This window comes from Pelodiscus sinensis, chromosome 1, assembly GCF_052426305.1.
Source record: "Pelodiscus sinensis isolate ZL-2025 chromosome 1, ASM5242630v1, whole genome shotgun sequence".
Classification (NCBI taxonomy): domain Eukaryota; kingdom Metazoa; phylum Chordata; order Testudines; family Trionychidae; genus Pelodiscus; species Pelodiscus sinensis.
Genome location: NC_143052.1, coordinates 187,117,434 through 187,135,196, shown reverse-complemented (window position 1 = coordinate 187,135,196; position 17,763 = coordinate 187,117,434). Strand labels below are relative to the sequence as shown.

Here is a 17,763-nt window from a genome sequence, read left to right as displayed (position 1 = left end):
TGTGTTTTTGCACAGGAGTATGTTGTACCACACTGTAATAGTACAATATTAGTGCATCTAACATACTTATTATCAGAAGAAAAAAGCTGTTTTTGTCTAACCCTGGAATGACTGACTCAGCCTCTGACTACAGATACAGATCAATCTTACTGTTTCCAGTAGTTAATGTGCTTCAAAATCTTTTTGCAGAAATGCAACAGCAGTTCTGAATGCAAAGATCTGAATCACATCAGCTGTTAAATGACCATTGGAAGCAATGTTCCCTCTTTAATTTTTTCGATCCATGTTCAGAATAAATTTTATGAGCAACTATGCAAGTGCAAATATGCACCACTAATAGAAACACATGCTGCTGGCTGTGGGCACTCTGCTAATCAGTTGTCCGGCACCTGAATTTCTCCCAAGCATCTGCCCAAATGCTCAGCTTGCAGGGAACACTGTTTGGAAGAAATATTTTAAAAGTTTTACTTGCCATGTTTAGCAGCTGCTTGTACAGTCTGTGCTTACAGTGGTTTTCAGGTTGTATTTTCAGAAACACATTTAAATATAGTTTGTTTATAGAGATTGCTAGCTGATTGTTTGCAACATAATTTTCTCATTGGTTTTACTTAGCAGCAATTGATAGACTATATATTCATACTCTTTCAACTGACCTGGCTTCCATTTATTTCCTGTAGAGTGGAAAGGAATTCCTAAGAAATCTGAAAATGAAGTAGCCCAAAACGGAGGTGCAGAAACTACACATACTGAACCAGTGTCGCCTATACCTAAACCATTACCTGTTCCAATGCCTGTTCCCATGCCAGCACCTATAACAGTACCTCCTCCACAGGTGAGATTGTTTACTTTTTTCTCTCTGTTTGCTGCTGGATAACTGCAAATTGAACTACAATTTAAATGTTTTTATGTGTCAGTTCATTAATTAATTAGAGATGGGAAAACTGAAGTCAGAGTATTTCAGCATTTAGCCCCCCCCCCCCCCCTTTTTTTTTAATTCTGGTGTGGCTATCTGCTGACTGGTAACTCTAGCAGTACATGGCACACGTACTCTTTTCCCCTCACATTCAGCTTCTGCCTGATAGCAACTGTTTTAACCTTTTCACAAAAAAAAGCAAGTCCCGCTTCCCAGCTGAGCATACCTTAGCGCAAAAAACAACTGGTCTGATCTTACCTGCTGAACTGTCTTAATGATATGGAGGGATGGCTGTGTTAGTTTGTAACTGGAAAAACTTAAACAAATAGTCTCTCACCACCTGAGAGACTAACAAAACATGTAGATGGTATCGTGAGCTTTCGTGAAGAATTGGGTTGTGCTCACAAAAACTCACGATACCATTTACATGTTTTGTTAGTCTTTAAGGTGCTGCAAGACTATTCATTGTTTAAGTTTGTCTAAATGATAGTATAGGTTGAACCTCAATGGTCCAGGACTCTATGGTCCGGCTGGACCTTTGATGTTGCAGGACTCGAGAGTTCCAAGGGCAGAGATTGCTGGCAGCTCAGAGTGGAGCCAGCTGGTGGGGCAGTGGAGCCAGCTGGTAAGGGAACGAAAGGGGGGGGTTCCAGGCAGTGGAATCCAAGGTGGCAGGTCTGCCGGGAGCTCTAATGGGACTGCTGCAGTTTGTGGGATCAGGAGCTCCTGGAGGGCTGCTGCAGCTTGTGGGCCAGGAGTTCTGGGGAGAGAAGCCCAGCGGGAATGCTGGTGGGCCCCCTTCCCAAACCTTACCAAGTCTGGAAAACTCCCTTGTCCAGGACCAGTCAGATCCTAAGGGTGCTGGACCAGAGAGGTCCAACCTGTAACAAAAAAAATTAAGAAATAATAAAAGATGGAGATGCGGTACAAGTGCATATTTCCTCTGACATTAGTTTGATGAAGATGAGGAAATAAAATTGGAAAAAATCTTAATTCAAAATGCAATTACTAGGCAATGACCAACAGTAACTGACTTTGAATATTTTAGTGGATGGTGTGCTTGAGTATATCTGGCAGATCTTTTCTTCAATCTTTCTACTGCCTTCTTTTTAATCTGCTTAAGTTTTGGTCCAGTGTAAATTTCTTCATGAATGTTCTTAACCAAATTGGTTGTAACATTTCAATGTGTGTGTTCATCACAGATTGTACTCGTTCCATATGCTCTAATAAACGTAGCTTTTCTTGTTATTAAATTAAAAATAAATACGCCCCTTGTAGAATTTGAATAAAAACTAGTGTGTTGGTTTTTTTTAAATACTTCAGCAAGTTAGCCTTTGAATAATTCACTGGAATTTGAGAGAATCATTGTTCTGGTGCAGTAATGTTGATTCTTTTGTAGTGTTCATATAAGCGTTCTCCTTCAGCTGTGGATGCACTGCACATGCCTTCATTTGGAGACTTTAATTAGTGGTGTCAATTTAGCCTGTGTACACACCCTACCCCCTTCATACTTTACCCCAAGGCTATGGAAGACTGCCTGGGTGAACTACTCTTATTTCCTTCTCATCTGCCTTGACCTGAGACTAGAGCTGGGGGAATTCTGCAGTTGTTGCATTGGAGTCATAGTAAGCTTTAGTGAATCTTGCTGGTTTTTACTCTTACTCTAACTAACAAACTGATAACTAGCTTAGTTCAGAAATTGAAAGGATTTGTTTTATTCTTCTGTCCTTCCTCTGGAGAGACTTCCTTTCCTTAGAAGGGCATGCCTGGTTCACCAGGGTTCAGACTGTGCTTCCCTTTCTGGAAAGCTGTCCCTGCTAGCTATGAACTTGACATTGATTCACTGTAGTGATGAGGTGCACATCCTTCAGAAATATGACGTCTATGTGACCCTGCAGTTTAGATCAAGGAAGAAATGGGAGACTCAGTTGAGGCTACTAAAATGTAGCATTCCTTATGCCCTGCTTGAGAGTCAGGTCAGAACTGCCCTTGTATACCAGTCTCAGTGCAGATCTAGCACTCCTTTGACCTCTGCTCAGCTTTCCCCAGACAGGGAAAGAATTCAGAGATCAGTTTGAATGGGCCCAGGAAGAGACCATTCATAAGGAGCCTGCTTTTAAAAGACATTGGTTTCCTAGTCTCAGAAGCTTGCACCTCTTCGCCTTATACTGTAGAGGCAAAGGACTCCTCTGGTACTGGCAATCCTGGAAATCCCTGGAGCTCTTTCAAGAGTAAACACAGGTTCAGTCAAGTCTCAGTACCACCAGATATGAGAGATTGCAAAGATAACATTCAGATTGATGCTTTTGGGCTCAATTTTACCATCAGTACCTCCCCCTGTGTAGCCTGATCTTGTTGACACTTATCTTGGGATATTCTAAATTTTCTGTACAAAGTAGGTTTAGCAACACACAGTTATGTTGGTAGCACTAGAATTTAGATACCCAAAGAACTTATTGGTGGCAGATGAACCAGAGTCTTCACTGCTTGCAGGTACTCAGCCCCTCTTGGTATCAGGAGCAATTTATTCCCATCTCTCTTCAATACCACTTACCTCCCCCATCCTTTTTGGTTGAGGATGATGATGGAGACCAGTCAGTCTCTTCTGTCCTGGTTCAGGGTTTTCCTACACATCCATATAGGAACTCTCTCTTTGTCACTAGCAAGGGGAGAGGAGGAATTTTGGTTAAGATTTAGGTGATGGGAACAGTGGTTGCTGCCCTGCAAATATCCTGGATCAGAACAGGACCCTCACAATGGTCATACTGAGAATACCGGGCAGCTTACTAACAACTTTCCAAGCATGAGTGTTTGTTTCGTCCCAATATAACTGGCTTAATTTTCCAGAGGTGGGGTTCTGCCCAGGTAGACCTCTTTGCAGTTTGCTAGAACAGGAAATGCTACAGTTTTTGTTGCTTCCTCAGTCACAGCCCTGACTCCCTGGCAAACGCTTTCCTTATGCCATGGAAAGGCAGCCTGTTTTATGCTTTCCTGCCACTTCCCCTCATTCACAAAATCCTACTGAGAATATATCAGGAAAAGGCCTCGGTGGTTGTTGAAGTCCCAGCATAGCCCAGGATGCACTAGTTCTCCAGTCTGCTAGACCTGTCGGTGGAAAAACAGGTCTTTACCCCTGTTTCCAGATTTGCTCACACAGGACCATGGTCGCCTGCAGCATCCCAGTCTGGAGTTACTCCATCTCACAGCCTGGATGCTTGGTGGTTAAATGTGTGTGAGATGGCATGCTCATTGGCACTAAAGGAGATTCTTCTATCTAGTCAATAGAAACCCTTCCACACAGGCTACCTATATTACCAAATGAAAGAGGTTTCGGTCTGGTCACTTCAACAGGAATAGAGGCCCCACTGGCTGAATACCCTTTTGTTCTGGACTATCAACTTCATTTAAAGCATCAAGAGTTGTCAATAGCTTCGATGAGAGTACACTTGGTGGCTAACTCAGCCTTCCATCCTGGCTCAGCAGGCCAATCTGTGTTTATGGATCCAGTGGTGAGCTGTTTCCTGAAGGGTGTGGACAAACTTTATCCCCATACAAGGCATCCCTGTCCCTCAATGGGACCTTAATCTAAACTAATGGGACCAACTTTTGAGCCTCTAGCAGCATGCTCCCTCTTTTATCTGTCCTGAAAGGGGCCTTCCTAGTGGCTATCACATCGGCCAGAAAGGTTTCTGAACTCAAGGCATTGATGTCAGAACCTCCTTATACCGTTTTTTATATGGACAAGGTCCAGCTTAGGCCACACGCAGCCTTTTTCCCTAAAGTGATTTCAGATTTTCATGCCAATCAGGACATCTTTCTATCGTTTTTATTTTTTTAACCCAAAGTTGCATAACTCCCTTGGTACCCAGTGTGCCTTGGCTTTTTATCTAGAACTTACTAAACTGTTCAGGAAATCCACCCAGCTGTGTGTTTCCGTTGCTGACAGGATGAAAGGCTCTCAATTTGCATACCTGGTTGCACAAGTGAGATCCTTGAGAAGGCTTTGGCTTCTTGGCCCAATGAGATGACAATTCAGGAAAGAGAATTACTGTGCTGGGATGAGCTCCATCCCATCCGTATGAAGATCATAGAATCATAGGACTGAAAGGAACCTCGAGAGGTCATCAAGTCCAGCCCCCCGCCCTCAAGGCAGGACCAAGCTCCGTCTTTCAGTCTAACATCTTTCAGTCATTGTCTGGCTAATGTGATTAGGAAGAGTGTTAGACAAGGATGTATGGTGAATGATGATAAAAGATCTTCCCATTGTTTATATAGGCTCAAGAAAAGGGATGGCGCTAAATTCTGGAAAAGGGACTAAAATCAACAATTACATTAGAGAAGCAGACTGTGAAATATCAGGAACCTGTACACCAACAGGAAGTCAGAGTATATAATGCAAATTAGGTCATAATTTTCTTTATGGAGACATGGTGGAACAATTCCTGTGATTAGAGTACCAACATTGAGAGATACCTTGTTCCAGAAAGATAGGTGTGGGGGAAGAAGGAGTTGTTGCACTGTACATCAAGAATGTATATATACTTGCTCCCAAGGGCCAAGAGGAAGTGAGCAGCAGTCCTACTCAGAGTATCTGGGGTAGGATGAAAAATGAAGAGAATAGTAGTGATGTTAGTAGTCGGGGGTCTTTTAGACCACCAGATCAAGAAGAGGAAGTGGATGAGCTATTCTTCAAGCTTGTAACAAGATTAGCTAACAAGCATGAGATAGTATTAATGGGGGATTTTAACTTCCCTGATACCTGTTTGAAGACTAATACTGCAAAACATATGTTCTGCAAGTTCTTAGCATAGGTAGAGGACGGCTTTCTGATTTGGAAAGCCAAGGAAACAAAAGCATGGGGGAGGGGAAGAGTCATCCGTTTTGGATCTGGTTTTGACCAACAGAGATGAATTAGTCATGAATGCAATGGTGATTGGGAATTTAGAAGAAAGTGATTGTAATCTGACAGAATTCAAGATCCAGTGGAAAGGAGGGCACTGGACTTCAAAAGGCAGATTTCATTCAATTCAGAGAGATAATAGTCAAGGTCCCATGAAGAGACCGCTTAGGAAGAAAAGAAGTCAAAGGAGGCTGGTCATATGCTTGTAAGAATTATGGGGTCTTTTTCAAGGGGATACAGCAATATGATGTGTTTTTAGAGTATGATTTAAGCTTTAAAATCAGCGTATACTTTACTTACACACCATCTCCCCCCACCACCTTCAAAGGTTCTGCAACTGAATCTTATAATTACCAGTCCTTAGCGTTGGTTGGTCAATTTCAATGGCCAGCTGAAACTGCACACAAGGAAAAGGAACTGTCAGTGCAGAGCGGAACCCAAAGTCTCAGGGTAATATGCCTTTCTTTTATAGTAGTAAGTTGCATAGCAAGGCTCAGACTTCTATGGGAACTTTGAAGTCGTTAATTACCAAGTAGCTGGCACCACAAGGTTACTCCCAATCTGTGGTGTTTTCAGTTATTTGGGAGTTTCTGCAGCTGTTATCGTCTCTGTCTGTGGTTCCACTCTTTATCTAAGCCTTGGGGTATGTGCCTTTGCTTTAGGATTGTTAATCTGCCCTCCTTCAGCCTTTAGAGCAATTTTGATAATTAGGGTGGTGCCTCTCCTTCACTGTCTCTTAACCATCTGGCTCATGTGGTACTGGCATCACCTATCATCTGTTAATATAATTCCTCACTTGCACACAAAGCAGAAAATAATTCCAAAAGTAAGGTTTCTTACAGAAAAATAAATTCTTCTAAAATAAAATAAAAAAATCAATAATTATTTCTTTTTAATAATTCACAACACCTCATATCATATACTAACAAAACTAATACAGATATTACTACTTAATTTTCTCTATTAGGATTTCAGCCCTGCACAGTTCCTAAAAGATGTAATAATAGAGGAAGAATGGCCAAACCGTGGCTCTTGAGCTTTGTGCAGCTCTTTCACAGTTAAAGTGCATCTTGCAGAGGAGCCACTTCATTCTCCACCTGCTAGATTGGGGGCTGTTTTCTTGGGGCTTCTGCCTTGTGGCGAGGCAAGGAGCTTTAGCAGGACTAGGGTTGAAGCCCAGTGGTTGCTTCCTATAAGCCAGAAGCTACAAGCCTCACCACTCCAGTGCAGAGCAGAAACCCCTAGACTCAACAGGTGCACCCAGGTCTCAAATTTCTGAAGATTATCATACGCAGCTCAGAAGGTTAGTATTGGCCACCCCTGTACTTGAGGCTCAACATCAAGCTGTTCTAAAGCAAAGGAAAGAGAAGAGCCCCAGGAAACCAATGTGGTTGCACAAGGAGCTTTTTAGCTACCTAAAAACCAAAGGAGATGGATACAGGAAATGGAAAGAAGGATATGTGACTACACATGGATGTATACATGGAAATGACACAATTTACAGTTGGCAGAAAATGTTAAATACGGCAAGAAGGTTTTCTACAAATAGGCAAAAAAGAAATCTGGATGGGTTTGGGCCCATGAAGGTGTGCTGGTAACAGATGATAAGCAGGTGAAGCTAGCTGTTCATTGCCTGTTTTGCTCCCATCTTCACACAGAAAATAACTTCACTAGTCATCTGGTCACATCCTACCATAGGTAATAAAGAAGAGATGCAGTTTGGGATAAGAATATGGCAGAGTCTTCTAATCAATCAAGTCAGCAGGGTGCTGAAAGAATTACTGAAGAAATCTTGGCACCATACTCATGGTTGACGGGAGATAACCTGGAAGATTGGAAAAGGGCTAATGTCATGACCACCTTTTAAAAAGGAAGAACTGGGGAACTGTAGACCAGTCAGCCTGTGTGTGATACAGGGAAGCTGCTAGAGCAATGAGTAAAGCATTCCATTTATCAATAACTGGATGATGAATGGGTGATCACCAACAGCCAGCATGGATTTACCCAGAACAAATCATGCCAAACCAGCTTGATTTCCTTCTTTGACAAGGAAACTGATTTGGTGGTTAGGGGAGTGTGGTGGACATTCATCTACGCTTTTTACACATCCCAAACAACAGTCTCATGAGTAAGCTGGAGAAATGGGGGCAAAGTAGACCAATCATTAAGTGGATACATAATTGGCTAAATAACTGCAAAAAAATCTAATTGAGTTATCGCAGACTGGAAGAAGGTCTCAGGTGGAGTTCTACAGGGGGTCTTTGGATTTCATTAACAGGGGTATAGCATGCAAGTCACAGGAGGTGTTAGTACTGCTCTACATAGTGCTAGTTAGGCCTCAGCTGGAGTACTGTGTCCAATTTTGGTCACCACTTAATAGAGAAGATGTAAAGAAAACTAAAGGCTCCAGAGATGAGCAATGACGATGATCAGAGCAAAGGAATACAAGCTCATTGCTCATCATCTGAGCAAAGGCTTATAGAACTAAGTATGTTTAGTTTGAAAAAGAGAAGATTAAGGGCGGAGGGACATTCTAGTAGTCTCCAAATACTTGAAAGGCTGGCATATGGAAGAGGAAGAGAAATTGTTCTCTCTGTCCACAGCAGGAAAGACGAGTCACAGTGGATTCAAATTGCAGCATAGCACATTGAGATTAAATCTCAGAAAAAAAAACTTCCTAGGGAAGTCATGGAATCTTTCACTGAAGGCTTAAAAGAGGGGACCATAAAGTTTGGACCCAACAAGTCCTGCATCTTAACAGAGTTTTAGAGTAGATAACCTGACAGTCCCTTCCAACCCTATAATTCAGTGATTTCGGTGTTCTTTTGTCAAGTTTTAAAGTGTCTTAGTAGTTACTGTCCACTAGTTGTTGTTAATGGTATTTGGAAACTCACTGTTTGCAATGAACAACTTATCTTAATTGAAAAAATGTTCTAGCTCAATAGAGTTAAGCCTTTTTTGCTTGAGTATCAAACATTTATAAAAGATGAAGGGCCACAATCTGAATTTGAAGCAGATTCTTTGCCTTTTTTCATTCCTTTCTAGGAAATATACACCTCTTAAAAAAATCTACCATTGGTCAGTAACTACATGTAGTCTTCTAAGTGACCCATTAGAGATCCCTTTAGGTCTCCCGATTAATGAAGCAATTTTAAAAATCTTCAGTAAGTTTTAGTAGTATAATACCTATAATCATTGGGAATTGAGAAAAGAAAATGTTCTGTTATTACTTGGTATAATATACTGAGAGAGGGTTTTTTGCTTATGTTTGGGATATAGTTCTAATAATGAAATTAATGCAATAAATTAAGACTCAACCAATATGTAAACATCAGAAGTCCTTTTTATTTAATTTTTAGATAAGACACATTAACCAGCTGTAAAAGCAGCATACTTACTTTTTTACCAATAAGTGAGATGGTGATTTGACATGAAAAAGTCAAGTGAAAATGTTCATGTTCACTAGCAGGAAATACAGAACATCTTTGTGAAAGAAGGGGGGACAGGTTTATAACTATCTAAGAAATATAGCCAAAATAATACCACAGGAAGGAAATGTAATTTAAAACTAACTTTATAACATTTTAAAATAGGAAAGACTATGTTTTTGTCATATTTCAGGCATAGTCTAAATTTAAACAAAAATAAATTCAAGCCCGTTATGAAAGTTATATATTTTTTAAAAAACATTATGCTGAGAGTGGTGATGGAACTGTATGTTGCTCTCAATTTCCATATCAAATTTGCTTATTTGTAGCAAAAGACATCTTGCTTGAATTTGCATGAGCTATCAAAAGAGGCTTGGAGAATTGAGCTAGTTATTCCCATTTCATGCTTCCACAGTAACTATGTTTTCAACACACATTTTACCTTCACTTGTACATGCCTAGCCCCGTTGTCTTCAGTGTTGTTGCCTAGCTTTAGTTTGAATTTAATAAAATAGTTTGTGCTCCCAGATGTTGACACTGGATGATAGAGGATCACTAAATAATTGACCTATCTTTTATTTTCTCTGAAGCACCTGGCATGGGACCACTGTTGTAAAACAGGATGCTGTCATACATGAACCATTGGTCTGGCCCAGCATGGTTTTTCTTACGTTCTAAGAAACACCATTCAGTTAAATGAAGTGTTATTAGGAGTAAAAAAGTACCAGATGCAACTAAATAAATACAACTGATAGATTTGCTTATAAATATGGATTTGATTTTGTCATAGTAAAAATAAGCACATTTTGTGGTATAGTCATGGGAAAATGACTGGTCACAGCAGACCTGGAGCCCTCCTTGCAAGGGCTGACATCCAGAGACGAAGTCATGAAGTTCTGTTAGTCTCAGAGTCCATGACCAAATAACATCCTTATTTATAAGATGCCTTTTTTTATCTGGTTACTTTTCAGAGCAGAACTGCAATTTAATGTGATGGCATTTTGTGTGTTCTCCAAATAGCTGTGATTTTACTCAAACACTGATCAATTTCAGTTTTTACTAACTTTTTTTTTTTTTTTTTTTGTCTTGTCCAACAAAGGGCAGCCGGCCTTTTTCTCATCAAGTACATGTAGTCTTGAGGCTAACTCTTCCTTCCTTCCTCTATAGGTTCCTCCACATCCATCCGGTCCTCCTGTAGTTGGTGCACTTCAGCCACCTGCTTTCACGATTCCTCCTCCTGGATTTGCCCCTGGTGTACCACCACCTCCATTTTTGCGACCTGGATTCAATCCAATGCATTTGCCCCCAGGTATATTAAAGAATATTCTTGGATGTAAATCTATAACCATATAAAGTGTCTGCAATAAAACTGCCAAATTAAAATATGATTTAAAAGTATATAGTGTTACAATTTGTCAATTTGTGTTTGTTCATATAGGCTTTCTTCCTCCTGGACCACCGCCTCCTTTAACCCCTCCAGTATCTGTTCCTCACACTCCAGCAATAAGCATCCCAAATTGTAAGTGTGTGTTTGTACATTGGTGAAGGGAACTACAGAGAGAAGGAATGAGATGTATGTAGAAAAAAATACTTCTAACTTTTCTTATATTATTGTAATGGTTTCTCAGCTACTGCGCCTACCATAAGTGAAGACACTACGAAAGACTTATCTATTGGAAATCCCATTCCAACAGTGGTTTCTGGATCGAGAGGGAATGCTGAGACTAGTGATGGTTCCAAAATATTTGCAACTGTTCCACCACCTGTAACACCTCCTAACATACCTCCACCTGTTACCCAACCTATTTCGCTTCTTGGTAAGTTCATTTTTTATTTTTTGCGTATTTTTCAACTTGGTCTCAAATTGTTCACATTTTTAAAAATCCTGTTTTTTAAACTAGGAATTTTATGCTTTTGTTCTTGCTCTCTGTTTAAAATATATGGGAAACTAAAGCAGTTCAGAGCAAGTTGTGTACAGAAAGTGCGGTCTTGTTTTAGCTTAGCCAACAATGGCTTTTCTATACATTTGGCTTGATCTAGAGCAGGCATGTCCAAAGTCCGGCCCGCGGGCCAATTGCGGCCCGTGTTCCGGTTTAATACGGCCCCACAGGTAATTTGGCAATATCTATCTTTTATGGCCCCCAACGAATCCATATGTATTGAGATGAATACATTGTAAAATCTCAGTTAATGTCAGTTGGTCTAAATCAGTTATAAATATATTTGGACACAACATGTATACTTGGTGTTATGTTCCTGTTCGTATTTTTTTAACTTAAAAGTTGACAGACAACCTTTATTACCAATAATATGTAATATACTTTACAATGTTCCTGACATATATTTCAGCTTCCTGGATTTTTTTTTCATCTGGCCTTCAGATATGAAAGGCAGAGTGATTTAACACCTGTTTAGATTTGTCATCCATGTGACGAAATGAAAAGTATGCCGTTTGCAATAAGCTTTGCATAAAATAGTTAATTTGCATTTAATTTTAATGGTTCAAAGAATGTCAGGCAAATGGTCGGCCCTCACGCATGTTCACTTAATCAAATTTGGCCCTCTTTGAAAAAAGTTTGGACACCCCTGATCTAGAGCAAGCATTTCAACTTCAATTTTGTCTTCTGTTTCTTCCCAAATGGAAACCCAAACCCTATATTGTTAATCTGCTGCTAAATCTTGGCTAAAGTTTGGGACTAACTGATTTAGTCTATTTAGACCGTTCAAGCAAATATGTACACTCATCCAAATAAAGATCATTGCTGAATTAAGTCTTTTATAGCATCCTGGTGTTTGGTCCTACGACATGTATGATCTGTGCTCTAAGCTTGAATTTTGTATGCACGGAGGAAATTGTACATATCTATTGAAGGAATGCTTATTCTCCTAAAAATAAATTTTAAAAAATCCGAACACTTGGTATGTTACTTTGTTTACAGAAATAGTAATATATTTGTTTGTGTTATCTTGACCTGCCTCTGCTGTATGCAGAGCTTTAGTAATTCTTAAGTATTATATTTTAATAAATATTTACCTTTATAGGAGAGGAGATTTGAAGATGTTAGATTTGTATACACCAAAGTTAATTTATTTGATTTTTTTTTCTTTTAATTAAATTCTCTTTAAAATCTGCAGGTATTCACATATAGGTTTCCAAGAGTATGTTGGGAATGTCTTTCACATATCCCATACTATTTCTGCCAGCATGGGTCATTGTACTACATATGCACTCAAGTCTGCTCTAAAATTCAGAATTATTAAATAAAAAAATAAATTAAATCAAAATAAAATAATTCATTCAACAAAACATTTTTTAAATTTGGTGGTGGAAATGTACAAAGAAAATCTTGGCATGAATTATATAAAAGGATAACTTTATTTAATGTCTAAAAATTTGCTAAGTGTTACAGAAATAGAACATCATGGATCCTACCCTGAAATATCTCATAGTGAACACAATGTCCAAGAGATTTAAAAGCAGTTAGTGATTTTTTGGAGGTCCCTGCTTGGTTGCTCAGGGTATGTCTACACTAGCTCGTTAGTTCGAGCTAGGAAAGCAAATGAGGGCAACCGGAGTTGCAAATGAAGCCCGGGATTTAAATATCCCGGGCTTCATTTGCATGTTCCCGGGCGCCGCCATTTTTAAATCCCCCTTAGTCCGAACTCCGTGCCCGCGGCTACACGCAGCACGGAGTAGGTAGTTTGACTAAGGGGGATTTAAAAATGGCGGCGCCCGGGAACATGCAAATGAAGCCCGGGATATTTAAATCCCGGGCTTCATTTGCAACTCCGGTTGCCCTCATTTGCCTACCTAGCTCAAACTAACGAGCTAGTGTAGACATACTCTCAAAAATTGAGATAAATTGAAGAGGCCAGATTTTCAGACAATGCTAACTAAGCATTCGGCCTGTGAAAATCAGGCTGCTTAACGTGCTTCAAAATGTGCACTCAAAATCCTTATTCACTTGTGAGAATATTGCTCAGTGAGACAAGTTGGGGTAACAAACTGCAGGGAAGATGTAGCTTGAGAGCAAATGATGGTTATTATCAATAAGATTACTTGATTATTCTGTCAAGACATGTGGACTTTTTGATGGCTCAGTTACTTTTTTAAATAATTGACTCCGTAAAAATGCGTGTGGGTTTTTTATCTGCTTGGTAATGTTACCATAACAATGTATACGCTAGGTCTCTTACTCAACACTATTAAATTTATTACAGTATTGTAAAAGTTTTGCAATTTCACTTTGTATATAAAGGATTTTATTTAGTGAAGTGAAAACCAGTTTCATAAAGGAAAATAAATTCAAGTGATAGCTGCGGTGTTTTCACATGTGAAAGAGCTTAGAAATTTTCTGAAATAAGTTAGAAAATGTTTTTCTCCATTTTTATCCATTTGTTAATGTCATACATTGACAATACTTTGCATAAAATAAAAACTACAGTCAGATTAGTTTATTTACTAATCTGAATATTTACTGAGCAACAAAGAAGTGTTGGGAGAAACAATTTTTTAAAAAGTGATTGTAAAAGCAGAAATTTTCAAACAGATTCATTTCACAGGCACTACACTTGTCCCTACTTTACCGCTACTAAAAATGAATATTTTAAGTTGATGGGTGTTCCTTTTATGATAGGTATTTTATATTTCAAGGAATTATGCAGGAACTTTCTATGCTGACTGCTGGAAACTCAGAACTTTATAATATGTAAATGAGAGACCAAAAACATCACAGGACTAGTAGAAGTAAATACAGGTGGAACCTCTCTTGTCCAGCACCCTTGGGATCTAAATGGTGCTTGAAACAGAGAATTTGCCAAACCTTTGGAGGTCAACAATGTGCACGAGTCTCCATAGGTGCAGGAAGTAGGGAGCTACAACACCACCTGCACCCCCTCAGGCTTTGTGTTCAGCGTGACCCTGCACCCAGGGTCTCCACGTGGGAGTTCCAGTGATGGCCCATGGTCCCAGCTGCCAGCCCCTCTACTACTGCTCCGGGTCCCTGTTCTGGGGCTCCACTCCTGGCTCTGGCTCAAGGTTCTGCAGCCACCCTCAGCTCTTGTCCCAGCCTGGAGTAGTAAGGAGCATGGATGGGGTAAGGGAGGGCACAGGAAATTTGGCCCCATCCATAATAAGTAGACACCTGGCTAACTAAAATCATGCTGGACTATGGATTATTGCCGGACTAGAGGTTCCGGCAATACTTATACAATGAGATGCATGCATTTTATAAATTTCAAGTCAGAAAAGTAACATCCTTGTTGGCTTTTCTTTTTCAAAATTTTGTCGTTATAAACAACTGAAATTCTGGCATCGCTGAAAATGGAATATTCAAAGTTAACTACCCCTAGACGGTTGACTTCACTACTCTGAGAGAACTAGTCCTGGTTCTTGTTCACTAAACCAGCAAGAGACTGATGAGACCGCAAGAGACTGACACACAGAAATTGTTCTTCACTTATGATAGTAAATTGGAGTGCCTTGCAGAACTCTTCTGAGTAATCAAAATGGGAATTATATTGGTGCATAACACAACAGGCAATATAGTTACCTACTGTTAGATATCCTGTACGGAGAGAGAAACTGTTAGGGAGAGAAGCAGGCAAGGGGCATCAAACAATTTAGACAATAGAACCTTTCATTCTTGAATTTGAATGTAGCTATTTGGATAGACATTAGCAAGTACCACATTAAGCCCTGTTCTCCTAGGACATGATGTGGGCCTTCAAAATTGAGAAAAGCGGGGAAGCACATAGACTGAAAATTTCTTATATCTTTCAAGAGCAGCATGAAGTTTCATCTGGGGAGCTAGGGATAATATAGGGGGGAACAAAGGAGGGGGCGAGGAATGATCTTCAAGATGTGGACAATATAGAAGAATATATCTCAACCAGCTGAATTTAAGGAAAGAAGTGTGTCCTGAAAAGATAGTCATAAAAGTCTAATGCTAATCTTGCCTGCGAATACTTTAAATGCAAACTGTATAAAGGCAGCGTATAAAGGCAGGCAGTTTCTCCTAATATTTTTATAACCTAAAATGAATCTTATATTTGGTTTACAGTAATACATGTATTCTGCATAGAAATAATTTTAAATGGATTAAGTACTGCAAACTTCTATATGCTGTTTTATAGCGATATCATAGTAGTTTTGTTCTATTGCACCAGTCACCTGTCCAGTTCACACCTACAGCATAGTTCCCTTTTCAATTAACACAATTTTGGTGTTGATAACCCTTATAGTCACATTGTGAATAAATTTATGTATAATTCCTGAAAAGACCCTTTTATGCGCTGAGAATCTCCATAATAATTTGAACTACTTGAAGATCTTTGGATTTAACCAAATAGTTTTTCAGCTGCACAGATTATTTCATGTAAAGATACAAAAATATAGTCTTAGAAGAAAAAAATGATGTACAGCCCTAATTCTAATAGCAGTGTGTCATTTATAATACTGTGGTCAAGTGCTGAGAATTCCATTTTACAATGAAAAAATACATTTTTTTATGTGGGGCCTACATCTGAGAGCAGTTTTTAAATAACTTTAACAACCAACCCCTTTTAATATAATTCTCTAATTTCAATGTGTTGTATTACAAGAAGTTGGGCCAGTTTAAAACACTCCCAATTCTTTAGCCAGTAGAGTTGCTACGGTGATTACATATTTCCATCTACTGCAAAAGATCTTTTATGGAAGAAAACATGCAAAGCATTGTTCTCTTATTGCTGAAAAATAAAGTTTTAGTTTTACCACCATGCCAGGGCTGCTTTAATTTAGTGGATGCACCTGATCACATCTACTTACAGTAAAGTAGTCTCAATCTGAGCAAGACTGTAGAAACACAACTTCACTTGAATGTTATGGATCTCCTCCAAACTGCTCCTAACGTAACTTAAGATATAATGTTGTAAGTTCTCATGTACAAAATAGATTTTTAGACCCTTCCAGAGATCATCCATCTGCCTCCTGCAAGAAGTGATGCTCTTGACTCGCCAGTAGGTGGTACTGAACTAACTTCAGCGGGCATATTGCTATTGAACATTTGTTTGAGATAGGAGTTAAAAGGCTCTGACCTGGGTTTTTTATGCTAATTGAGATACTGTCTCTCACTTGGTTGAAGTAGCAATGTTTTGGTGACCTATCAACATTCCAACTTAGGAATCTGCATTTTAGCTTAAAATGAATGGCCGCCTGTTTTCATTGGCCTTGCTATATTTAACTTTCTGATAATATCAAATGTGTGGTGCATCTCTCTTCTCTCACCCTCTGCCACCATTTGTTTGCATGTTAGTGTAATCAGTGTTAATATAGGAAAATAAAGTAAAACAGAAAAAATGACACTTTTGAGAAAAATAGAAGTAGTTAATGTGTTACAAAGTGGGAATTAAGAAAGGAAGTGTATGGGCTATTTTTAAAATTTATACTGTGCTCTTGACAACTGTATTGCTAGGCTTTTTTGTGATAACCCAGTGTTCCAAGAGTATAACAAAAAATGTATTTTCCCCCTTAATACAGTCTCAGTAACAACTCCCAAGACAAGTGGTCAAATGAAAAGTAAAGTAAAGGATAGAGAGCTTTCAAACACTGTTCCTGTAATTGATCTCTGCCCTAAATCCGTGTCAATAACATAATTTATGCATTGGTAGCCAAAGCTTGTTACAGTAAGCACAATTTTCAAAAAATTATACCAAAGCTAGGCTTTGTTTGGGCATGATTTTCAGTGCTGAATGTTCCACAACTCCCATTGGTCAATCAACTATTGAATGCTTGGCACTATAGAAAATCAGGCCAGTTATTTTGGTACCTAAATATGGATTTACAGCCTATGTTTAGACGTGTAGGCTCCTTTTAATCTTGGTCTATATTAATAGATGCTATAGAAAACTGGGAGAAATAAAATGTCTTTGTTTCAGATATATGTTCAATCTGTAAAACACAAGAAGCTATGTCAAGTGAAATTGTGTATAAAATTAGAATGAAGGAGATAGTCATTTCCGCCCAAAGTCACTAAGTTACATCATTTAGAAATTTATGCCGCACTAGTTTCAAGGATTTCAAGATGTTATTTAATTTTTCAGTTTTGTGGGACATGGGTATTAAGAGCTTATCAGATTTGCAGTGCTAAATCTGATAGCTGTTAGAAATTAAACATTTGAAATCTTAGCAGCAACCTCCCTCTTAAGCATTTGACCTGCTGATGTTCTGTCAATGTCCCAGAATTTTGAATTTCAGTATTTCTGTCATCCTAAGAGATCTCCAGAAGAGGGTATGTTTGGACAAAAACAGTTAATTTAGGCAAACTGAATACTGTTCCTATTTTGTTCTGATAAAAGCACATTAGGAAGCAATTTAATCATTAAAGTTACACTGGACTTTGGACTGAATGTTGTCCAGAGTTTGATTTTTAAAACAAACGCAATATTGTTCAACTACTTCAGAGTTACAAAATGCTACCAAAAAGGAATGAGGATTTGTAAAAACTGCTGGGAGATGAACAGAAGTGGAATTACCTTGACCT

At 39.0% G+C, this 17,763-nt stretch overlaps 1 protein-coding gene across 3 annotated transcripts in view; it reads left to right on the top strand.

The window, feature by feature from the left end:
* The window catches only part of SCAF4 (SR-related CTD associated factor 4), a 72,320-nt gene that overhangs the window by 46,035 nt on the left and 8,522 nt on the right, over positions 1–17,763 (top strand). For all 3 annotated transcript variants that reach the window (XM_075910686.2, XM_089773684.1, XM_089773687.1), the window contains exons 16-19: positions 678–832; positions 10,409–10,550; positions 10,680–10,760; positions 10,870–11,058. In XM_075910686.2, coding sequence (XP_075766801.2) covers positions 678–832; positions 10,409–10,550; positions 10,680–10,760; positions 10,870–11,058 — 567 coding nt within the window. The remainder of the gene's footprint in view (positions 1–677; positions 833–10,408; positions 10,551–10,679; positions 10,761–10,869; positions 11,059–17,763) is intronic.